The sequence below is a fragment of the Calypte anna genome, chromosome Z (genome assembly GCF_003957555.1).
Source record: "Calypte anna isolate BGI_N300 chromosome Z, bCalAnn1_v1.p, whole genome shotgun sequence".
NCBI lineage: Eukaryota > Metazoa > Chordata > Aves > Apodiformes > Trochilidae > Calypte > Calypte anna.
The window spans coordinates 19,081,976-19,104,738 of record NC_044274.1 but is presented as its reverse complement, the minus strand read 5'-3'; the positions used below and the strand labels follow the sequence as shown (position 1 = coordinate 19,104,738).

General features: G+C 39.3%; 1 protein-coding gene across 7 annotated transcripts in view; it reads left to right on the top strand.

Moving 5' to 3' along the window:
- Positions 1-2,111: 2,111 nt before the first annotated feature.
- IL6ST (interleukin 6 signal transducer) overlaps positions 2,112-22,763 on the top strand; it is a 34,278-nt gene continuing 13,626 nt past the window's right edge. For 2 of the 7 annotated variants that reach the window (XM_030468029.1, XM_030468030.1), the window contains exons 1-8: positions 2,728-2,814; positions 8,938-9,018; positions 10,115-10,426; positions 12,301-12,433; positions 13,632-13,792; positions 14,152-14,303; positions 16,002-16,161; positions 21,603-21,685. In XM_030468029.1, the coding sequence (XP_030323889.1) occupies positions 8,952-9,018; positions 10,115-10,426; positions 12,301-12,433; positions 13,632-13,792; positions 14,152-14,303; positions 16,002-16,161; positions 21,603-21,685 (1,068 nt within the window). In that variant the 5' untranslated portion in view covers positions 2,728-2,814; positions 8,938-8,951. Of the gene's footprint in view, positions 2,223-2,706; positions 2,815-2,885; positions 2,964-3,387; positions 3,454-8,420; positions 8,439-8,937; positions 9,019-10,114; positions 10,427-12,300; positions 12,434-13,631; positions 13,793-14,151; positions 14,304-16,001; positions 16,162-21,602; positions 21,686-22,763 lie in introns of those variants that run through there. The other 5 variants (XM_030468026.1, XM_030468024.1, XM_030468027.1 and 2 more) reach the window with 5 other exon arrangements.

The window sequence follows — 22,763 nt, the reverse complement described above, 5'->3', positions numbered from 1 at the left end:
ACTGAGAATTACTGGAGTAACAAGATAAACAAAATTAATTAAGTGATCAATAGGGGCAGCCACAGCGGTCTTCAGGTCACCTATGACAGTGACTACCCAGCAGCATCCATGTCCCAGTGAGGGTTAGGGTTGATGGAAAATACAGGACTGACTTGTACCAGCTGATAGCACAGAGAAATGGGACACAGTCCCTTGCTAAAGGCTATTTCTTCCTATTTCTGTGATACCATTCCATGTATCCAGTTTGCAAAAACATTCTGAAGGTGACATAAGGCATATAAGCAAGCACACTCTCATCACTTGCCAAACCTACAAAAAATCTTTGGGAAAGCAAATCATACTAAACAAGCTCACACAGTACTGAATACAGCAAGCAAATCAAGTAAATTGTTACTTTATTAATGATATTCTTTCCTAATATAGAAAAACTAAGTACAATTGCACACCAGTTGTTTTGTTCTATGCAGCTTCAACTATGTTGAAAGTTTTACACTGAGTCTATAAATAGCCTACAAAATCCAAGAGCACTTATGTATTTAAGGAGTTACAATACATGTCATATGTAAGTGAGGCCTGAGACCAGTTTGGTTTTGAAGTAGGGGTTGATGTTCTACAAGTTCTGGCAATAAACCAGGAATTGCTTCAGGCTATTGGATTTTGGAATGAGAATGTCACAAGAGGCTTCCTGGGAGGAGGGAGGAGATGTGCGTCTACCCCTGGAATGTATTCAGCAGCAGAAATCTTAGCAAACACAGAAGATGTGCTAAAACAGGGCAAAAATCCACATTATTTTTGTGGTCCCTCTAGCTGCAGCCTGCTTCCACTTACCTGTCGTTGCCAAACATATCTACCAATTATAAATTATTCTCAAACTATAATCCTACATCAACATAAGCACAAACACACCAGCCATAACTTGGAAGAAGCACAAGTGAATAAATTGCAATGCTGTACTTTGAAAAAGTACTCTTTTTCATAATGAAAAACCTTTGAAACTCATTCCCCAGATGTTAGTTGTCCTGATACATTAAAAAGGGTTTAAACACCAAAAATGCTGTAAGAGAAGATGGAAAGGACTGGGACTATTAGGTGTAGAACCATCAGTGGGAAAAACAGCAACACTACAAACACATAAGGCTGCTACAAAGAGCATTCAGCTGTGAGTAGGGACAAGAAGTAATAAATTCAATCTGCAGGTAACATAAATAGCTATTAGAAACTATTAGGTACAACCTACTTGGTCTTGTGGAATGTGGAGGAACTAAACAACTTCTGAAGAGCCGGTCCAGCTTTACTCTGTTTTGTATAAACTACATAACATTCTGAGTTAGCAACATTATTTTTGGTGGGATTCCAAACCACGTCAGAAAGTAAACTGAACAGGTACTAAACATATGGGAAATAAGGTATGTTCCACTATCTTTTTCCAAAGTTCTTTATCTTTTCTCATTAGCAGTTCACGCCTGCCAGTATTTGAAACACAATATGGAGATGCCTAGCCAGTCTGCCTGTTACCTGAAAGATGTATCTAAAAATATAACTCATATCCTGTTCATGATCAAATATAATCTAATTAAGTAAATGGGCAAACCTAAAACTCAAGCCAGGAAGCAACTTGGGCATTCATCAGTGGTACTTTACTAACTGGAAAGAATTTTACACTTAGCACAGTCCAAGTTTGTGGGTGTGGCACTGAACTGTGCACTCGCGAACTGGTAAAAGCTAATGTGCAATGAAAAGGACATCTTAAAGCACATGACTGTGTCCTGTCTACAGAAGTCATTTTTCAGGGTTACCGAATGAAGAAACGTAAGATAACCAACAAGGGAACTCAAGAAGCCTCCCTGTATCCTATCACATGTGCGATCTATATTAAGGACCATTTCCTAGCAACCTTGCCTTCCACAAACACCTTTTCTAGAGACTGCTTTCGATAATAGCTTTCTGCTAACGCTGCTGTTGATAACAGTGTTCTCCATCCGTCCGTGCTCCCTAGGGAGCATTGCGAAACGCTGGCAACGCTGCTCACTGCTCAGGCCTGCCCCAGAGGTCAATCTCGCCGCTCCGGCAGCGCAGGCCTGCCCGGCTCACGGCCGGCAGAAGGTTCCAGACGCATCGCCTGCTGAGGCCCTGGCTGGGGCCGGGTCCAGGGCCGGCTCGCCTCAACTCGGGGTCCTGGACTGCTGCCCTCATCGCAGAGAACAGTGGCAGGGCCGGCTGAGGTGACCGCGCTGCCGCCCCCCTTTCCTGGAGGCGAAGCTCTGCAGCCTCTCCTCTGCTCTCACACACCTTTAAACACACCTTGAGGAGAAAAACCTGACAGGGGGGTTTCCCTGAGCTGCGGCTTTGGCGCCAGGCACAGTCGACGGGGGGGGGGAGCGAGGAGGACAAGGCTGATGGCGCTGACGGAGGACGATTTAGACGGTAGGGGGGAGGGAGGGGATGTTACCCGCCTCCCCTCACAGGCGGCGGCGGTCGCAGCCGTCGCCGCCGCAACCACGGCCCCCCCTCAGCCCCGCGACCCTCCCGCCCGGGATCCTGGCACGGGCCGGCGCGTTACGGGAAGCTCCGCCCCCTCCGTCCCCTTTCGCTAACGTCACCGTTGCGGGTGCCAATGGCGGAACGAGTCGAGCGGGACGGGAGCGGGGGGGCCGCCGAGGGTTGCAAAGGCGGAGGGGAGGGAAGGGGCGGGGAGCGGAGCGGGCGACTGAGCGGGCGTAGGGCTGTGCGTGCGGGACGGCGGCGGGATGGCGCGGCGGAGCCGTTATCTAGGGGCGCTCGGTGAGGCGCCGTGAGGCGGCGGCAGCGCCGCAGGTAAGGGCTGGGGGACTCGCGGCCGTGGGCGGTTTTGTTCGTGTCTTGTTCCCTCTCCGTTAGCTTCCTGCGGCCCCTCTCCCTGAGGGTTGCCCGCCGGCGGGGGCCGCCTTGGCCCGTTTTGTCCCTTCGGTCCGCAGCCAGCCTCGGTAGGCCGTTCCATGCGCCGCGGGCGGGGAGGGCGGGTGGGCGCTCGGCCAGGGCTGACTGAGAGAGGGGGAGGAAGACTGGAGCCCAGCGCCACTGGCTTCCCGAGCCGATCCCTCGTCTTCCGGGGGCGTCCGGCTGCAGTCATTCCCCGGCCGTCAGCAGTCCTTCCCGAACGGGGCCAGGCCCGACCCGGCCGGCAGTGGGGGGGCGCGGGCGCGGGTTCCGCCTCCCGTTCCTTGCGGCGTTGTCTCGCCTCCCCTTAGCGGGCGCTGGCAGAGCCGGTCCGGCGCTGGCGCTTAACAAGCAATATGGCCTCGCCCGCTGCTCGGCTGGTGGGGCCCGCTCCGCACGGGGGCCTAAGGGGCTGCCGATTCCCTTTGCTTTCCCTTTCCTTGCCGGTGTGCGTAGTATCAGCAGCTGCTGGTGCCCCATCCACCACCCGTGCTCCGTCTTGATGCGGTTTCCTTGACCTGCTAGCGTGGCGCGGGGGTAAGACTGAAGATTATCACGTGTTTTTCGCTGGTTTAGTGACTGTTAATGCCGCCTAATTTAATTAATAAAGGTGCTGCGACCCGCACGGGACTCGTGTCCTTTGGGCTTTTTTAACTCCTCTATAAGCTTTGCGGCACTATCGGTAGTTTTCTTGTTGAAAAGCGTTGCGTTTTGTTGCTTTCACTTCAGGTGGTCTGTTCTTGTTGCCAGCAGACCAAAAGGTAGAAAACTGTGTGCTTTTTGTTTTTCACCTGGTTCGACTACAGGAGGGATTCCCAGAGGAATTGGGGATCTTGGGTCGTCTACTGCCTTCCGGCGTGCTCCTGAGCTCCAGTCAGTCATCGAAATGGGTGTCTGACACACTTCCTAAAGAAAAACGTTGTCATGGTTTGCATCGTGCAGATGGTGAAACTGAGGCACAAAGGAAAGCTGTCTGTCAAGTGTGCTGGCAGTGCAGAGGAGAGTAAATCCCAGTCTTGGGTTTCATCCGTGTTTTAGACTGAAGCTGTTGTCAGCTGGTGGCTGGTTGTTACTTCTGAGGCATTTATGAAGGAGTAACCTGGTAATAGAATGAGGTGGGATTATAGCTGTGTCATTAGTATTCTGTCACTGAGGAGATAGGGGAAAAAGAGGAGTAAACAGTCTGAAGGGGTCAGATACTTTCCAGACTTAGGAGCTTATTTTCTTTTACTCTCTTTTCCGTTATAAAACATAAAAATTTATACTTCCCTTACTTACTGTTACTTTCAGAGGAGCAGTGGTGTGCCAAAGAAATATGTTAAAAAGCATGTAACTTCTGAACTTAAAAAACCTTATAATTTGCATGGCTGTTGAAAATTTGTTTTTACTGCCTAGAAGATAAGCTTTTAAAATAAATATTTGTCTCTTGTCTACCTATCTAGAAATGTCATATCTTCAAGTAAAGGCCATGTATATTTTTTTTGCTAGGGGGTAGGAAAGGCTTTTGCACATGTATAAATCTGTATGCGAAATGGTGAAACACTGTCTCTCATGCTGCTTTTCTGGAGAGTTAGCATTAGTGCAGTTGTATAAAAATGAAGAAACCTCTTGGCCATTTTTTTTAGGAAGAGTCTTGTATTAACAAGAGCTGTCTAAATTACAGAACCAGAATTGGTGGTTGTCAGACCCAAAGGTTTGACTTGAAAATGAGAAAGGATTGCTAAGACATTATTTTGTATAAATTCACTTTCTTATTAGACTAAAGCTACTTGCCAGTTGCGAAAGAGAAAGTGATCTGCAGTTTCAGAAGGTACCAGAAAAAAGAACTTAATTCTTGCAAGCAACTATTCGGTACCTCAAGTGTGTTTTCTGTTCTAAGTGCTATATACTAAAACCCCAGAGGTAGAGGAAAGCCTCCTTTTAAAGGCAAAGGAGTGAGTAATGTGAAGAACTTGCTTACCTGTTGGGGTAGAGGTATCACACATAAGTATTTTGAATATGAAAATAATTTCAGAATATTCTTTGAATATGCTGTGCAAGATTTTCAAGTGATTCCCTTAAAGGTGTTCAGGGTTTTTTTGAGTCTCAGATATTTCCAAGAAGGAAGTAAACTTAGAGGAAGGAACTAAGCTTGCAAAGGAAATACTCCTGATTAGAAAGCATGTACAGCTTGAGTAATCAAAATTTGTTTAGGATAGTTACACCTTTTAGGTGTAATTTACCACCTTGCTTGTTCTAAAATCTCAAGTAGTAGATGCTGTGTGCTTTTTCACTTTTATGTATTGGTTCCTTGCTCTGTCTGCCTGAGTGTAGATTGTGAGAGATTAGCACTTGAAGCTGTAACCAGTGTTTGTTTGTTTTTTTTCCTGAGGAATTTTTGGAAATCCATTTGCCAGCCACAGCTGGTCTTTTGTGATAGATGTGATGAGCATCAGTAGTCCTAACACCTATCTCTGTTGGTTGAGGTGTCACCTATACTTCCTGACTTTTAAGATGACTTTGGCAAGAATATGTTGTTTTGGCTATGATCTTAAACTGAAATTGTCATTTGTAGTCACTTGGACAATTATTGTCACCCCACTGAATGACATATGCTTGTATTCATTTTGGGATAGTAATAATTTATGAAATAAGATTAATTTGTTCAGCTTCTCTCTGTTTCTTAGAATAAGCCATGGTACCTATTTTGCATAAATACTGGAGATGTCTTAAAAAACTGTTATTCCCAGGTTATGCTGTTGCTACTCTTTGCATATAAAGCTTGAGACAGAGTCTTTATTAGCTTTTCATAAGACACCACCTGAAGATCATCTAAAGATCGGTGCTTTACTTTCAGAATAGTAGCAGGATGTGAAGAGTAATAGAAGTCCTCTTTGACTGAGGGATTAAATAGGGTGATCTCATGGTATGAGTTTCACACATTTGTCTTTATTGAAGTAATTTTAGCTAAATTTTTTCCTTTTTAAAGATAAATTATGTTTTGTGAGTTAAGGACTGTCACCAGGAGCAGTTCTAAGTTGACCAATTTTTTTTTTACTGTAGCTTATTGATGAATTTCAAATCATTGCTGTTTTACCTTAGATTTCTTGTTCACTATACCAGTCTGTAAAACAGAGGACTTGCAGCTGTACTACATAATTTCTGAAACTATTGAGTTTTCTGTTGCCCAGACTTGCAACTTAGTCTGAGTTAAAGCAGTTAATGGTGAACAACTGGTGTTTAGCAGCATATCTGTTGAATGATGGCACTGTGTTTTGAAGTTTTGGTATAGGTTATATGGAGGATTTCTGCACCTGAGCATTTTTATAGCCTGATTAGAAAGCACAATTTTCCCAGAAGTATCTTCCTCACTCCAATCTGAAGTATAGATCCTTATTTTATTAGTTAAAGGGCTGCTTTTGTTTGTTTGTTTATTTTTCTTTTCTCTCATTTTTTACATTTTTGGCAAAAGGATGGAAGTGCTCAGTGTAACTCTGGTTCTTTCCCCTAGAACTTAATTTTAGTTAAGAATCAGTTGTGTAAAATCTAGAGAGACTAATGTATTAAAGGGCAGCACATATCAGAGAGGATTGCAGATCACTTCGTCTGGTGATGTACAGCTTCTGTCATCTTCAGAGATGTGGACTTCATGTGCAAAAAAACTACTCAGTGCAACTAAAATGTTGTATTCCAAGTCTTGAAGACTGTTCAATGTGGAAATGATGTTCATTTAAACATACGAAGTAATGTTATTTTGATTTCTTATGAAAAACATTAGAACACAAGATGATAATTATGCATTATTGTTTACCTCTGAGGGTTATTGCTTTTTAAGTATTACCTGTTATGTTCCTTCAGGGTGTCATAGTGTTTCTTTATTCTAAGACATACTTAATATGATTTAATACAGTTTTAACACCAGCAATTATTGAATAGTTTTGTCAAAATATCATTTAAACTGAAATAAATCTTTACCAAAAAGAAAACCAGCAGCTGGCACTGCTGTTACTCTAATGTTTTATCAATCATGATATCAAATGAGCGAGAAATGCTATATTGAACATTGTTTAAAAACCTTTTACCTTTTAACTTGTGCTTCTCCATTTCGTCTTCAGCAGTCCTTCCGCTACTTCTCTTTTTCCACAGCCTTTGGCAGGTGTTGGGGAAGTAGAGCTGCTGCTTCCTTCCACTTTGGTTACTCTTAGTTCTCATGAGTTTCACATCTTCTGTAGTTAGTTATCCAGGTTTAATAGCTTTAAATTAATCTTGCTTGAAGTAACAAATCATAAGGTCTGTCCTTAGCAGAGCACAACAGGCTTTAGATAGTAAGCACTTTCTGGTAAAGTCAAGACACTGAAATTCTTATGTGATGGTTTTATTCAGTATCTAATGACCTAAATCAAAAGAGAGTTCTGAGTTTTATTGTGCTTACCATGTGAGTTTATTAAAGTTTGTGAAATCAAATGGGATTTTAAAGTGCAGAAAGGCAAGGGTGGGTAGAAATTTTATTTTTCAGATATTGGAAGATTTTACACCCATAATAAGCAGATGCCATTTTTAAAGTTTTCTTACTGTACACTTCTAATAAATATCTAAAGATGTATTGTACTTTGAACTATATAATGGTTGTCATCCATATCCAGTGAGAATAGAAAAAAAATGTTTTATCAACTCCATAAAACTACTGTCTGATTACAAACAAGTCTTTATATTTACTTTAAAAAAAATACCCCTGTGAATAATATAAATGTATACTGAAGAATTTGCCAGGTCTTCTAATCATCAATATTTCTAGTTTAAAATTCCTGTATGGTTTTTTTTGGTGGGCTTTGTGTAATTATCTTTAACTAACAGACACAAATAAAGGCACTGCTGAATGATTCAGGTGGCTGTTATTTTAGTCCTAACTGTAACACATCTACATTGGCAAGGCTCACAAAAATTCTGCTGTAAAGTTTTGAGTTTGCTTTCATTTAGTTGTTGGTCCCTATTTCTCATGAATATAGGGTTTTTTTACAATATATTGTTTACCCTGACTTGTAATGACACAAATAACAAAGCCTGCATGTGCTGATGCATCTTTCTGACGTTATTATAAGCTACATGCAGTCAAAGCAAAGCAGTGTTCCTGCCACAATCTGCAGATTCTTTTCCTTCTGCTAATTGTAAAGGTAGCTTTTAAGTTTTCCAGGGAATACTGTGGAATTCTTTTGAACTTCTTTGTGAGTTGCCTGTTAAAGGGTTAAAGCTCAGAACACCAGTTTTCAAAGAAGTTTTGTCAGGTCAGTGAAAGTAAATATTCAGAAGTAGTGTCTGTGCAAGAAATCCCGTCTGAAATCTTAGTAAACCTAGACATTCACAGCCAGACATGTTTCGGGCTATGAAATATGCTTCTAGAAATCAGTTTGTGGACTAAATTATTTATTTATCTAAGCCCACTACCTATTCCTGTAAAGATGCAGAAATGTAACTTAGGGTGGCTTTACAACTGCAGGTTGAGAAATCCAGAAGAGACTGTGGCTTCAAAACAATCACAGGGAAAGGTACTCTGCAAATGCTTCGGTTTTTCTAAATGTTTTGTAGAATTGTCCAAACAGGAAATGAATGAAAGCTGCTGCAATACAGAAATAAAGAACATAGGGTGTTAGGAAAAAAAGTTCTGCAGCATTTGAAGATTTATTAACTCCTTTGTAAGGTTCTCAAGAATTAGTCCATGCTTTTTCAATAGTAGTCAACAGTTCTTTTTATGGAAGCATTGTGCTTCATAGTTCATAAGTGTATTTTAAGTCACTCTTGCAAATGGGATACATGGTTTTGTGGTGCATTGTTCTGTACCTTGTGGAAAGCATTTTGGTGCCTTTGAAAGCTAAGCAGGTATGGTAATCGTGAAATTCTCTCCTGAAACCTGAGACACAGTATTCAGTTAGACTACAGAACCTCTAACAGAAGTAAATCAGATGCAAATCTGAATTTGACAGTGATGTAAAGTGAAGCATAGTAGTTAAATTTTTTTATTTTTTTTTTTATTGTTCTCTGTTACAGGAATTCTGTGCAGCATGGTTTCTGGGTGGAACTGGGTGGCCCGTGGCTTCTGTCTGCTCTTGAACATTTGTTCTCTTGATGGTAAGACTTGTGTGCCTCAAACAAAAGGGGCTTGTCAAACTTCTTGAGCACATACTTGGTTTTTGTCTAGATACTTGTGGGGTGGTTGCAGGAAGCAGGGTGTATTAGGATAGAGAGACCTAGTGTATGCTCATAACACAGTGGTAAAATAATGCATGTTAAACCAATACTCACATCTGCATTCTAATTACTGCTCATCTGCACAGAGGAAATGAAGAATGACTTTAGTCAGTGGAAGCTTGCATTGTTTCTACTGACATTACTGGAGCTGGTCACTGTAGCAAACTGAAGTTTAATTTCAAATATGCCAAATAGTATCCAAATGAAAGCATACCTTAGACTAAATGCAGTTAAAGCAATGAATGAGGAGTGAACTTACGTAGTGTGCTCTATGATGAAGTTAGAGCCATGGGCCACAGCTGTTGTGTAGCAAGCCATGACGCTCAAGATGTTTACTATGGCTATTGATTCAAGGCAGTATTTCAGTCACCTAGTTCATCTTTAGCACTCCACAGTTCTCTGTTTATGTGCCCCTAGCAATAATTTCAACATCATTGTTGTGCTGAATACTTTTGTGAAAAGAATACTATCAGGTGTGCAGAGTTCACTGAAACTCCCCAATATGCTTATAGTTTACACATTGAAGCTTTTGAAATTGATAGCTCAAGTTTTTAACTTTGCTTGTGATTCTTCTAAAACTACCACAACATAGGTTATTCCAACACCCCAGTATTTTTGTTAACGTTCTCAACAGAAAGTACCTTTTCTGTTCAAGTATGTTTCCTTTCTCCTTCAAAACACCTGAAACATTTTATCTTTGACCCTCCTCTCTCTCTAAAGGCCCCTGTTTTTATTAAAAGAGCTTTTCTTGCTTGGTAAAATGCTTTTGCAAAGCCTGGGGAACACTACGCTGGTTTTGCCTCAAATCTCTTTGCTGGGCCACTAATGCATTTCAGTTTTGTGTCTGTCAAGTAACTATTTCATTTGCTGCTTAGATACATGTAGTATTTTAGCATTACATTAGTGTTGTATCGGCAATATTGATTATGAAATGGTCTGTATTTTTTGATAAAGATACAGTTATTTTTCTTTTCAGTTTCAGGTGAACTTGTACAGTCATGTGGTCACATCATCCCAGAGTCTCCTGTTTTGGCCCTTGGCTCCAATTTCACTGCATTATGCATTCTGAATGAGTCTTGTCTTGACTTCGGCAATATCTATGCTAATCAAATTATCTGGAAAGTTAAAAATAAAGTTGTACCTAAAGAACAGTATCATGAAATAAACAGAACAGTTTCCAGTGTCACATTTAATGACACTTCTTCTCTAGCTACTCCTCTGACATGCAACATCTTGGCAGATGGACAGATTGAGCAGAACATTTATGGAATTACAGTTACAGTAGGCTGTAAGTACTATTCTTTTTGCCTTTTACTCTGGTCTTAAGAAAACTGCTTCTGTGAAACAGAAGAAAAGGCAGATAATAGAAAGTATGCACATTTTTAGACACTTCACTTCCCTCAGTTCTTGGATAGTTGTATAAAAACAACAACAACAAATGTCAAATTACATTCTGTCAAAGCTTGTAAATATGCATAGAATCAAGTTTTATGAAAAACAGAAAATACTTTGGGGTATTTCAAGGTTGAAATAAGAAGAAAACAGAACAACAGAAATGTTAAAGCAGGAATACTTATATTACAGACAGAAGGTGTGACTTTAATGGAAATGTATCTTAGGAATTTTAGCTTTTCCTTCTTGCTTCTGTTTCAGTGTTCAAAGAAAAACAATGAGGTTGTATATTTTACTCTGATAATCACACCATGGAATTTATGGTTTCTTCTTTAATAGACTGAGAAATGCTTAGCTGACCTGTATGACTAAAGCTAACCTGAACTGCCTGAAGGATTAAATGGAGCATTTGAATTAACCTCTATACATAAGAAAATATTTTAAACTAAATATAAGCTTTCCTTGTTCAAGCAGGGTAGTACTTGCAGAATTCTGAGCAAGTGCTCTTGCAGGCAGGACTGAGGTCTTGAGAAAGTATCTTGAATAACTTAGATACACACACATTTTTAATAGTTGAATCATTTGTAAAATGAGTTCCCATAAATCCTTAATATGAGAGTAAAAATGGCTGAAGTCTGTTGCCTCCTAGTGTTTGCAAAAGGCATTGTTGCATGGTGTCAAGGCTATCTTTGAGTTCACAATTTAAATAAACGTGTTTCTAGCTTGAGTTGCAAAATGTTTTCACAGAAAAGCAGTGTTTTCTATTTAAATTTCTGAGCACTAAATTCCTCACCAGAGAAGATGTGACATGCAAAACATAAAGTGATGACAGATATAACGTACTAGGATGATAAAGTGAATGACAATACAGAAAATATTGTACAGATGTAATTCACATATGAATCTTGAGATGCATTTGTATTTAAAGCTAAATTAGTTAAAAATTCTGTAACCAATGGGAATATCAACAGGCTTGAAGAATACAACCATTCAGGAACAAAACTAAAAGTTCTGAAGATAGTTGTGTTGAAAAAAGCATTCCGCTTTAAAGGAAATAAGATCCTTCAAGTACATTATGCTCTTGTGAAGAGTGATATTTTAAAAGCTAGAAACAAAAACTTTGTATGCTATGATTTGAATTTAAGAATGAAAAAAATAAGTTCAGTTGCACTCTGAAAAAGTTTCTTACATGCTACTAAAGCGCAAGAAAGATGAAGATTCCTCATCTTGCTTCCAGGTGTTTGCAGTCAATATATTCTTTTTCCACAGCTTAGATTGAGGAGAAGAAACCCATCATAATTGTCTTAGAGCTCCAGTTACTGGCAAAGTCAGCATATACCAATCCAGCTGTAGTGCTCATTAGCATTTCTTCCTTGTGAATTAAAACAGATTAGATGAGAGAAGATTGATACCAGGCTTTCTGCCTTGAAGAATGAGAAATCTTCTGTGCTGTTTCTTACTGTCAGGTGCTTATTCCTTATACAGCCTACCGTTTCTCCAAGTAGCTGGTTAAGTTTTTTTTATTTCAATTGCTGGACAGTATCTAGCAGTTTTTGCCCATTCTTTTAGACATAAATTTGACTGTTAATACTTCTCACTGTCACTGAAATTGCTATAATGAGACACTTAGCATAACTCTTACTGGATAGCATTGCATATATTAAATGCAATATATTAATATTATATGTATATGTGTGTATATATATATATATATATATATTAATATATTAATATAAATGCATATATTAACTGCTAACTTTTTCTGTACAGTGCCTCCAGAGAAGCCAAAAAACCTAAGTTGCATTGTGCATCAGGAGTCAAAACTCACATATCCTATGACTTGTACCTGGAACCCTGGGCGACATACATACTTGGACACAAACTTTAGGTTGAAATACAGATGGTAAGTAGCCCTCTATAAAATACCCGAGAAATTTTGAAGAATATTTGTGTGCCAAATCAAAGTTCCTTTAAATTTCTTGATACTTTGGAAGAGTTCTTAACTTAAATCCAGCTTCTGACTCATTGCTGTCTGTTTTGAGTGGAAGGGAAGATTTAAAGAAGTTCACATTTCATTTTAAGTCAGACTTGAAATTTTGTTGCTACACTTGTTTTTGAGTAACAGCTATCACGTATTTCTCCATTCTTAAAATATATGATTAGTGTGGCTTGAGTCCACTACACCTAATAATCAGGATGCTGAACCCACATTTTGTATTTTATTTTTGTGGTGACTGTCCTATCTAAACAAGCAGATGTTCCTTCTCCTTGTAGGAGGGTCGGACTAATTGACCTTTAAAAGTCTCTTCCAACTCAAACCATTCCATGATTCTAAGTAGAGAAACTATTTTGTAGAGGTAGGTACTCAGTACTTCTCAAGAAATCAGAATGGCATTTGTCCACTGTTAACCCTACAGGAAAGCTTCAGCAAAAGTATTTCTTCTGTGAAAGTAAATTAGCTTCAGTATTTTCCAAATGGTCTCTTGTAGTTTAGAATGGAACGAACAGAATTCTTTCTCTGCTCCAGAAATAGGAATGATTGATTATGCTGACCCTATTCCACTAAGGTGTTTCGGTAACAGTTGTAGCAGATAATACAGAGAGATAGAAAACCTTAGTTCTTTGTGTATCTCCTGATGTCCCTAGAAATACCTGCTGTGAGTGTAGCAGAAGGTGGTTGAATAGTTGTATCTCTAACACTGTAAACTTGAAGGGTATGCAGGTAATCCTGGTTACATCTTCTAGTGCATGAATATGCTTCCAGTTACTAGCCAAGTTGCTTTTGTTTAAATGTATCAGTTCTCATCGTTATTTTTAAAACAATATCAAGTTTTTTTAGAATTTATAATTATAGTACCATAGCTGGTGCTTTTGAAGGTATGTGACTTCAAGAGATTTTATTCTAGTTTCCATTCTAATATAATCATGCATTTGTGACTGAAGAAGCCGTTCTAATTTCTTCAGCTTTTCTTCCCATCCGTCTGCTTGCAAAGATAACAGTAGAGGAGAAAGAGATATAAACTGACTGATCACTGATCTATTTAAAAAGATTATGTAAGACTTTCTGCTTTGTACCCTGTTTTTCCTTCTCTTTTATTTAGGCCACACGAGACCTTTCCTGACTGTATACCAAAAGATGTAAACAATTCTTGTACAATTACTGATGTTCAGTTCTTTGTTAACCTGGAGATCTTTGTAGAAGCAGCAAATGCTCTTGGGAAGGCTGAATCTGATCCTCTTGTTCTTGATCCCATTGAGATTGGTAACTATATACATCTTAATAAAGCTTTAGTAGTACATAATATCTGCTTTTGTTCGTATTGCTGAACTGGTATGTTAATGGTTTTCACTTTGCGGTGAAATTACTATATAGTGAAATTACTATAGTAAATAAACACTGCCAGAATACTTTTGACTGGACTGAAACTCGGCTGGACAAAGGTAGGGAAGTTTAGAGATTTTATCACAGTTCTGATAGCAAATTCTTGTTGAGTAATCAGCTTTAGAAACTAGTGTAAAATAGCATTCACTTGTGCTTTTGAAAGGCTTTAATGGTAGTGCTACAGCATAATGTATCTAGAGGCATGATAAAATGCAGCTAACTAACTCATTCTTTTCTAGTTAAACCTCTGTCTCCACACAACTTATCAGTTAACTCAGGAATACTGCCTACTGTTCTAAAGCTTTCCTGGGAGAATCGGATTTCAGGAGCTGTGATGAAACTGAAATTCAATATTCGCTATAAAATCATTGGTGACACAAACTGGACCCAGGTAACACCACTAACAACAACCCAAGTAATGCTACAGGCTTGAGGAAGAGTGGCTGGAAAGCTGTCTGGTGGAAGGGGAACTAGCAGTGTTGGTTAGGAGTCATCTGAATTAGAGGCAGCAGTGTGCCCAGGTTGCTAAGAAGGACAGCAACATCCTAGCCTGCATCATAGTTTGGCCAGCAGGAGAAGTGAAGTGATTGTTCCCCTGTACTCAAGCACTGTGTACTGCATCTCAAATACTGTGTTCACTTCTGGGCCCTGCACTACAAGAAGGACATTGAGGTGATGGGACATATTCCAAGAAGGGCACCAAAGCTGGTGAAGGGTCTAGTGCACAAGTCTTGTGAGGACAACCTGCGGAAACTAGGGATGTTTAGCCTGGAGTAAAGGAGGCTCAGGGGAAACCTTATCACACTCTCCTGCTGTCTGAAAAGATGTGGTAGTGAGACAGGTGTTTGGTCTCTTTGCAGGTAACAAATGATGGGATGAGAGGAAATGGCCTCAAGTTGCACCAGGGGTGGTTTAGTTTGGGTATTAGGAAAAACTTCTTCAACAAAAGGGTTGTCATGCATTGGAACAGGCTGCCCAGGGAAGTGGTTGGGTGACCATCTCTGGAAGCATTTAAAAGATGGGATGCTCAGGGACATGATTTAGTGAAGAACTTGGTAGTACTGCATTTACCAGTGGACTTTAAGATCTTAAAAGTTTTTTTCCAACTTAAATGATTCTGTGAGTCTATACAATGTGCCTTTGTCCTGCATACATGCTTTAAGCTTGATTCAGTTAAGGAACTGGAAAAGAATAAGAAGTTTGTCTGTAGTGGTATTTTAAAGAGCACTGTCCTCCACAGCTTATTCTGCAACTACAGGATCTGTTGATACATTGTCCTATTAAGTCCTTTTAACTTGTGCACATTAAAAAGAGCAAGACAAGTCCTTTGAAAAGTGACTTCTAAACCAGCTGAGCTTCCTTACCAGTGGTACAGTATCACTACTTTGACAGTTCTTTGCACTCAAGGTTAGCCTCTTGAGTGTCTTGCATGTATTACTAGTAGTCATTCCTTTTAAAGGGTTGCTCATTATAAAAACCCCTTAATGCTTAATGTAAGTGGCATAATGTGGTGGAGTCAGTGTGTACCTAAACTTACCACACATCTTTTTCTTTGCATACATTGTAAGAATATTTTGTGGCACTCAGCTGCTAAGCTAAGATAAAGAGAAGAGCTTATGAAAATAAACTCATTTATTAGCAAAAGTGTGAACTACTCTAAAGGTATTTCCAGTGTCAGATAAGAAACACTGGTTTTTGTCAATGTAAGCAAAGCTCCTGGGTTCTTTGGCTTTATTAGAGGCTTCTAGCAAAGGTGTTTTGCAGTTAGTAATAAAACAGATAACCTAGCAAAGTTCTGAAACATCAGGTGGGATATGGGAAGGAAGGAGAGGTAGACATAATTTAAAAACAAAAATAGAATATGTGACATTGTCCTGAGATAGCTGCTTATGTATTGTAAATACACAACTATGATTCTTTACCAAACTAAGATTGAGAAATGAAGCTTTTAAAAGTAAGAGGGGAGAAAAACTTGTTTCTTATTGGGAGTGTCTGTGGTGGGCAACCGTCTTGGATGGAGCTGTAGCAAGACAGAACTTAGCTTCACAGTTTTTGATCAGTGTCTCGGAAATCTTTCTTCTGTTTAAAGGTTCCTCCTGAAGATACGGCTTCACCAAGAACTTCATTCAGTGTTCAGGGGCTCAGGCCCTACACAGAGTATGTCTTTTCAATTCGTTGCATGAAGGAGGATGGAGTGGGCTACTGGAGTGACTGGAGTGAGGAGAAAACTGGTGTCACCACTGAAGATAGTAAGTATTATATAAAACTAAGTGACTGACCTACCAAATATGTGATTACTCATAAATAGCCAGTTCAAGTTGTGTATCTTCACTCAAGCTCTTTGATTATACATGCAGCAAGCTGCCCCTGCCTTACTTTCTGTACTAACTGACTTTACCCATGGAGTCCATGCTTCTTCCATGAGAATAGTATGCCATAAAGCTAATCTTAGAAGTGGTCCCTGAAAACATCTAAAGCAGGAGGTAGGAAAGAAGCTTTCTTCACAGCAAATTATATTCCCAGAATCTTATAGAAGAGACATAAGCTTTGTGCTTGGTTTTTTTGTTCTGAAGGTTATCCTCTGTAGCAGAAGCTGTTCTGCTATGTGAAAATTCTGGGGTTTTTTTGCTTTAGTTAATTAACAGCTCTGTGTTTAGGAGGCTTTTAGATAGTCAGATGAGCAAGCATCAGTATGAAACAAGATTTTAGTGATACTACAGGGTACATAAACTTCACAAATTGTTAAGCAAGGCTATGAAATACTGTGTATATGGTAAGTGTGTAGCCTCGTACACACCAAAGCATAAATCATTCTGATTTACTCAACTTTTTCTAAGATACTCTGTATCTACAGAACTTTTTACTTCTCAGCTCACTTACAGCCTCTGTGCTGTCTTGTACCCACACTTGTTATCATATTTTGTGCATGGTAATCAGTAGTTTTGCTGCCCATTACTGATGTGGTTGTCACTGTGGGAGGCATAAGTAGGAATCTCATCTATTAACTGGTGACTTTAAGCAAGACTTAAGTATATGGAAAATGGTTTTCTTTTGGTTATTTAACCACAGAAGCCACTGTTTCTTTAAAGTATCCCCTTATCGTGACACAATAATTGGAGTTGTCATCTTGTAGGTCTGAACTTGTAGTGTGCTTTGAGTGTACATGGAATTGCTGCTATCATGGTGTAATGAGGAAAACTTGCTGCTCTCAGCTGTTGCTATATCTGGATAATTTTTAGTCTTGCACAAAAGGACTTTGCAAGCAGGATTTATACAGCTTCAAAGTATAAATAAACCAATTACTAAAGATACACAAAACATAGCAAACCACTAGGTTGAGCTTTAAGTTCACAGTCCTCAAAAAAAAAAAAACACAAAAAACCCAACCAGCCATAAAAACAAAAAACCTGCCTAAGAGCCTCAGTAAAGAGTCAGTCTTCACTGTTTGGTTGAACAAATCCTGGGTGTCAGAAAGTGTCTGTTCAGCAGCTTTACTACCAGCTCATCTACTTGTCTGGCCTTTCAGCTCCTTGTGAGGTTCCAGACAGCTGTTATGACATTGTTTCCATTGACTTGTATGCAGGTGTGCTGTGTTGTCCTCCACTCACTCCTGTTCTTAAGGCCAGTGGCATTGAGACTCTTACTGCACTTGGAGTCTCCTGAGATCTGTGTCAGCTGCATTCTACGTGGTGCATTCTAACCTCACTGATTGCTTCCAGTTGAGCATGAGCTCATGTTGCTTGAAATATGTCATTAATGTAACAGCAACTGGCTGCAATATAAATTTAATATATTTCACAGCTTCTGGCAGTCATTGCAGTATTTCCCCACTGGAGAGGCTCTCCTTCAAGTCTATACTTAAGTACTGAGGCTGTGCCTCCTGCCACAGAGTTACGCCAAAACCACTAGTTGAGCGTAAATCATATTCTCTGTAACTGAGCTTTTTTTCTTTTTCCTTTTTTCCCTTTTTTCCTTTTTTCCTTTTTTTCCTTTTTTTCCTTTTTTTCCTTTTTTCCTTTTTTCCTTTTTCCTTTTTTTCCTTTTTTTCCTTTTTTTCCTTTTTTTCCTTTTTTTCCTTTTTTTCCTTTTTTTCCTTTTTTTCCTTTTTTCCTTTTTTTCCTTTTTTTCCTTTTTTTTCCTTTTTTCCTTTTTTTCCTTTTTTTCCTTTTTCCTTTTTTTCCTTTTTTTTCCTTTTTTTCCTTTTTTCCTTTTTTTCCTTTTTTTCCTTTTTTTCCTTTTTTTCCTTTTTTTCCTTTTTTTCCTTTTTTTCCTTTTTTTCCTTTTTTTCCTTTTTTCCTTTTTTTCCTTTTTTTCCTTTTTTCCTTTTTTTCCTTTTTCCTTTTTTCCTTTTTTCCTTTTTTCCTTTTTTCCTTTTTTTCTTTTTCCTTTTTTTCCTTTTTTTCCTTTTTTTCCTTTTTTTCCTTTTTTCCTTTTTTTCCTTTTTTTCCTTTTTTTCCTTTTTTTTCCTTTTTCCTTTTTCCTTTTTTCCTTTTTTCCTTTTTTTCCTTTTTTTCCTTTTTTCCTTTTTTTCCTTTTTTTCCTTTTTTTTCCTTTTTTCCTTTTTCCTTTTTTTTCCCCTCTTTCCTTCCCCTCTTCTTTCCTTCCCCTCTTCTTTCCTTCCCCTCTTCTTTCCTTCCCCTCTTCTTTCCTTCCCCTCTTCTTTCCTTCCCCTCTTCTTTCCTTCCCCTCTTCTTTCCTTCCCCTCTTCTTTCCTTCCCCTCTTCTTTCCTTCCCCTCTTCTTTCCTTCCCCTCTTCTTTCCTTCCCCTCTTCTTTCCTTCCCCTCTTCTTTCCTTCCCCTCTTCTTTCCTTCCCCTCTTTCCTTCCCCTCTTTCCTTCCCCTCTTTCCTTCCCCTCTTCTTTCCTTCCCCTCTTTCCTTCCCCTCTTTTTCCATTTGAATTGTTAAGTTCATCAATTTGAATTGTTAACCCAGCTCTGTGAAGTCCACCACCAAACCATGTCCTCAAGCACCATACCTACATGTCCTTGTAAATACCTCCAGGGATGGTGACTCCCTAAGCAGCCAGTTCCAATGGTCAATAGCCCTTTTCAGTGAAAAATTTTTTCCTAATATCAAAACTAAGCCTCCCTTTGTGCAATTTGGGGCCATCCCGTCACTTGTCACCTGGGAGAAAAGACCCAACACCCGTCTCACTACAGCATGTTTTCAGATAGTTGGAGAGTCTGATATGCTCTCCCCTCAGCCTCCTTTTCTCCAGACTGAACTACTGCAGTTTCCTCAGGTTGTCCTTACAAGACTCATGTACAAGACCCTTTACCAGCTTTCTTGCCTTTCTTTGAACATGTTCCAGTGTGTCCTTCTTGTAGTGAGGGCCCAAAACTGAACACAGTCAAGGTGGGGGCTGACACTTATCCTTGTTAAATCTGTTAAACCTGGCCTTGGCCCATCAATCAAGCCTGTCCAGATTCCTCTCTAGAGACTTCCTTCCCTCAAGCAGATCAAGATTCCCACCCAGCTTGGTGTCATCTGCAAACTTACTGAGGCTGCACTCTTACCTTGTCCAGATAATTGATAAAGACGTTTAACAGAACTGGCTCCAGTTTGGAGCCCTGGAGAACACCAGTTGTGGGACCATGACCGTTTGGCCCTGACCATCCAGCCAGTTTTTTACCTAGTGAATCATAAATGCATCCAAGCCTTGGGTAGCAGCTGTACTAAAGACTGAAGTAAAGAAGACATTAAGTACCTCAGCCTTTTCCTTGTCCTTTGTCACTGTATTTCCTGCCACATCCAGTGAAAGATGGAGATTGTCCTTAGTCTGCCTTTTGTTGAAAATATATTTATAGAAACGTTTTTATTGTGGTTTACTGCAGTGGACAGACAAATTAATACAAGGATTCTGGCAAATGTGAAGTCTTGGCAATTGTTTTACTACCTGATCCTTACCAGAAAACATCTACTTTGTACTTCCAGATAGTGGCTGTCGCCAAGGGTAGACTAGACTTGACTGTGACCAGCAGAGCAGTTTTGTTGCATAGTTGTGTATATTGCAGCAATATCCACTATGGTTTTTGGAGATCCTAGAATTTGTTAATCACACTCAAAGGGACTTATTTTAAAGCTTGTTTGGCTTCCTCATGAATAATCAGCAGCAGCATTGGGAATCACTCTGTGATTTCTGACTTTAAAGGGAATTAAATTCTGTGGGGTTTTCGTGTCTTGTTTTTCCAGGAGCTTGGTGACTATCAGTTAGAAACTCTTCCAGTTCTAGGGTTGTGAGAAGTGAAACTACTGTGTTTTGGTCCTGCATCCATTACATTTCTACTTTGCTAGACTGCAAGATTGGCTTTGTTTCTAGGCTATACTGATCCTACCCCACATGGAGTCAATGAATGGACCTTCTGGTTGTGTGCCTGAGGGAACCTATTCTTGCCTCCAGCTACCACAAATGATTTGTGATGTCTGTTTAGCTTATAAGTTAGCCTAATGTTTCCAAGTGTGTGTTAAATAGCTTCAGCCTTTCCTGTTTGAACTCTTTTTAAAAAGTCTCCTTTCTATATAATTCCCTGCTTATTCCTTAGGGCCTTTCAAGGTGCACATTTCTTGATCAGCCTGTTTAGTGCAGCATTTCTAAACAGAGTTAGACTAATACAGATTTCACTTTGTGTTTGCAGATTAACTGCAAACTGCAATTTGCACTGGATCAGAAGTCCTTTATCCTAATTTTAGTCCCCAGTAGTGAGTCTTGATTGAATTCACATGTATTTTTATACTGGAGAAGTAAGAAAAATATTGTAGTATATACCCTACTTGTTAAAACAAAATGGAATTTATGTGTACATAATGACATTGCTTCACCTCTATGCAAAATTTACCTTCTTTAGGGGAGGTGGGGGTGATAGTCTAAAATACTCTTTCAATATTTGAGTCCCCTCTTTTCAACTCATTGTGACAGTATGGTTTTGTATTCTGTGGCTCCTGTCTAAACCTAAGCAATGAGGATTTTAGGACTTAGTGCCAGTTTAGACTGAGGTGCTGTTCTGCTGTGGTGACTGGCTTTGGAAAAATACTGCTATGAGTGATTAAGTACCCATATCTTATTTTAGCCTCAGAACAAAGATACTTTAGTAAAAAATTAACATGAGGCAGGTCATGTTGCATTGATGATCTATATTAGGCAACATGGACAATTGCTTCTGTTTCATATGAACGAATATAGGAAACATGGGGCATTCTGGCAGGAGAAATCTGTCGCCCTGTTAACCTCTCTGTGCTTTTCTTTTTTAGGTGACTTGATACTGGGGGGTAGGGAGACTGTTGGCAGCTACAGACCATAGCAAAATTTGTAACATACAGACATGCAGGACTTTGCTTCTGGTCTCAGGCTGCATGATAGAGGTTTGGTCATACCTCACTTACCACTGTTATCTTCAGCCCATCATTACATATGCTTAGCATGGTGACTCTTAGTTATTATGATACTGCACATTTAGAAGAGAACTGGTGTTCTTCTATGCAATTGTTCAGTTAACACACCAAGCTATAATTTTATTTGAGGAACTAACAAAGCTCTTTTATATCTGCTTTTATTAAAAATAAAGTAGTTTTTTTAGAAATTATAGGTATGTAGTGATAGTCTAAGGATTAGTTAAATAAAATACATTAAATAAATAAGAAAACAAAATAAATAAATATATTTCCACTATTAAGCATTGTTTCTTTCATTAGAACCATCTAAAGGACCACCTGTATGGAGGATCATTGATGCATCTCACTCACCAGGTTACTGGACTGTGCATCTGATGTGGAAGGTAAAGCAATATGATAAGCTGCAGGAGTTGAGCATTCATTTAAAGAAATAAGCTTTCAAGTAGCAAAGTTTGCCTCAGCTACTTGGGTAGATAGCTGGGATAGTAGAGGTTTTATTGCTATGAGAAGTAATTTTAGTATTGTTATAATAATTATGAAAAATGAAAAGTACAGATGTAAAAAGCCATCAGCTAACTGACATACATCCATGATCCAGAGCATATGGAATTCACTTAGATTCCTGATGTGCTGTGCTTAAGCAATCTGTGGACTGGGCATTTCACTTGAACATCTGGTTTACAAAAGTTAACCTTTGCGCTGTGCCTTCTGCAGTGTCCTAAAACTTCTGTAACACCTGCAAATTGCATTAAATATATAGAAGTTCCAGAGGACAAACTTCGTAAATACAGCACTGCACATTTGCATGCAGTAGGCTGCTGTGTCTACTTGGCTGATTAGTCCAAAACTAAAAAGTGATTGTAATTATGATCAATTCCATCTCCTGCTTTTCTTTGGTCTGTGAACTTTGTCACATTTTTTGATATAGCTGTCTTTCTAAAATAATTTTTCCCTTCTACTAGATGGCTGTGTGAATTTATGCATATATTACTACAATATCATTTTCTGATGTAATTCATGTGTCACATGTCACTGACATTGACATTAGAAATGGAAAATGAGTGCTACATTAAAGTTTCAACAGTTTTCTCCTAAGGTATCTGAAAATTACTACTAGTACACAGAAGCACAGTGGTTTGCTGTGTAACACAGCAACAAGTATTTTTCCAAGTGTAATAGAAGAAAACTACTTGGGCTATTTTGCATTCAGGTTCAACACAGCTTAATATGTGAGATTCATTTTATGTCATTGTGTTGTAAAGTTATAGAAAATGCAAGTATTATCAAGATATGCTCTGCAGTCTTTACAGAACAACTTCTAATAAACTACCAGGTTGGATCCCAATTCAAGAAAAACAGGATTCATACCAGAAATAGTTCTGGAAGTTCCTGCTTAACAGAAAAGAAAGTGTGTTATTTGCGCTTTCCCAAAATACGCAACTGTTTGATCTACATGACTTG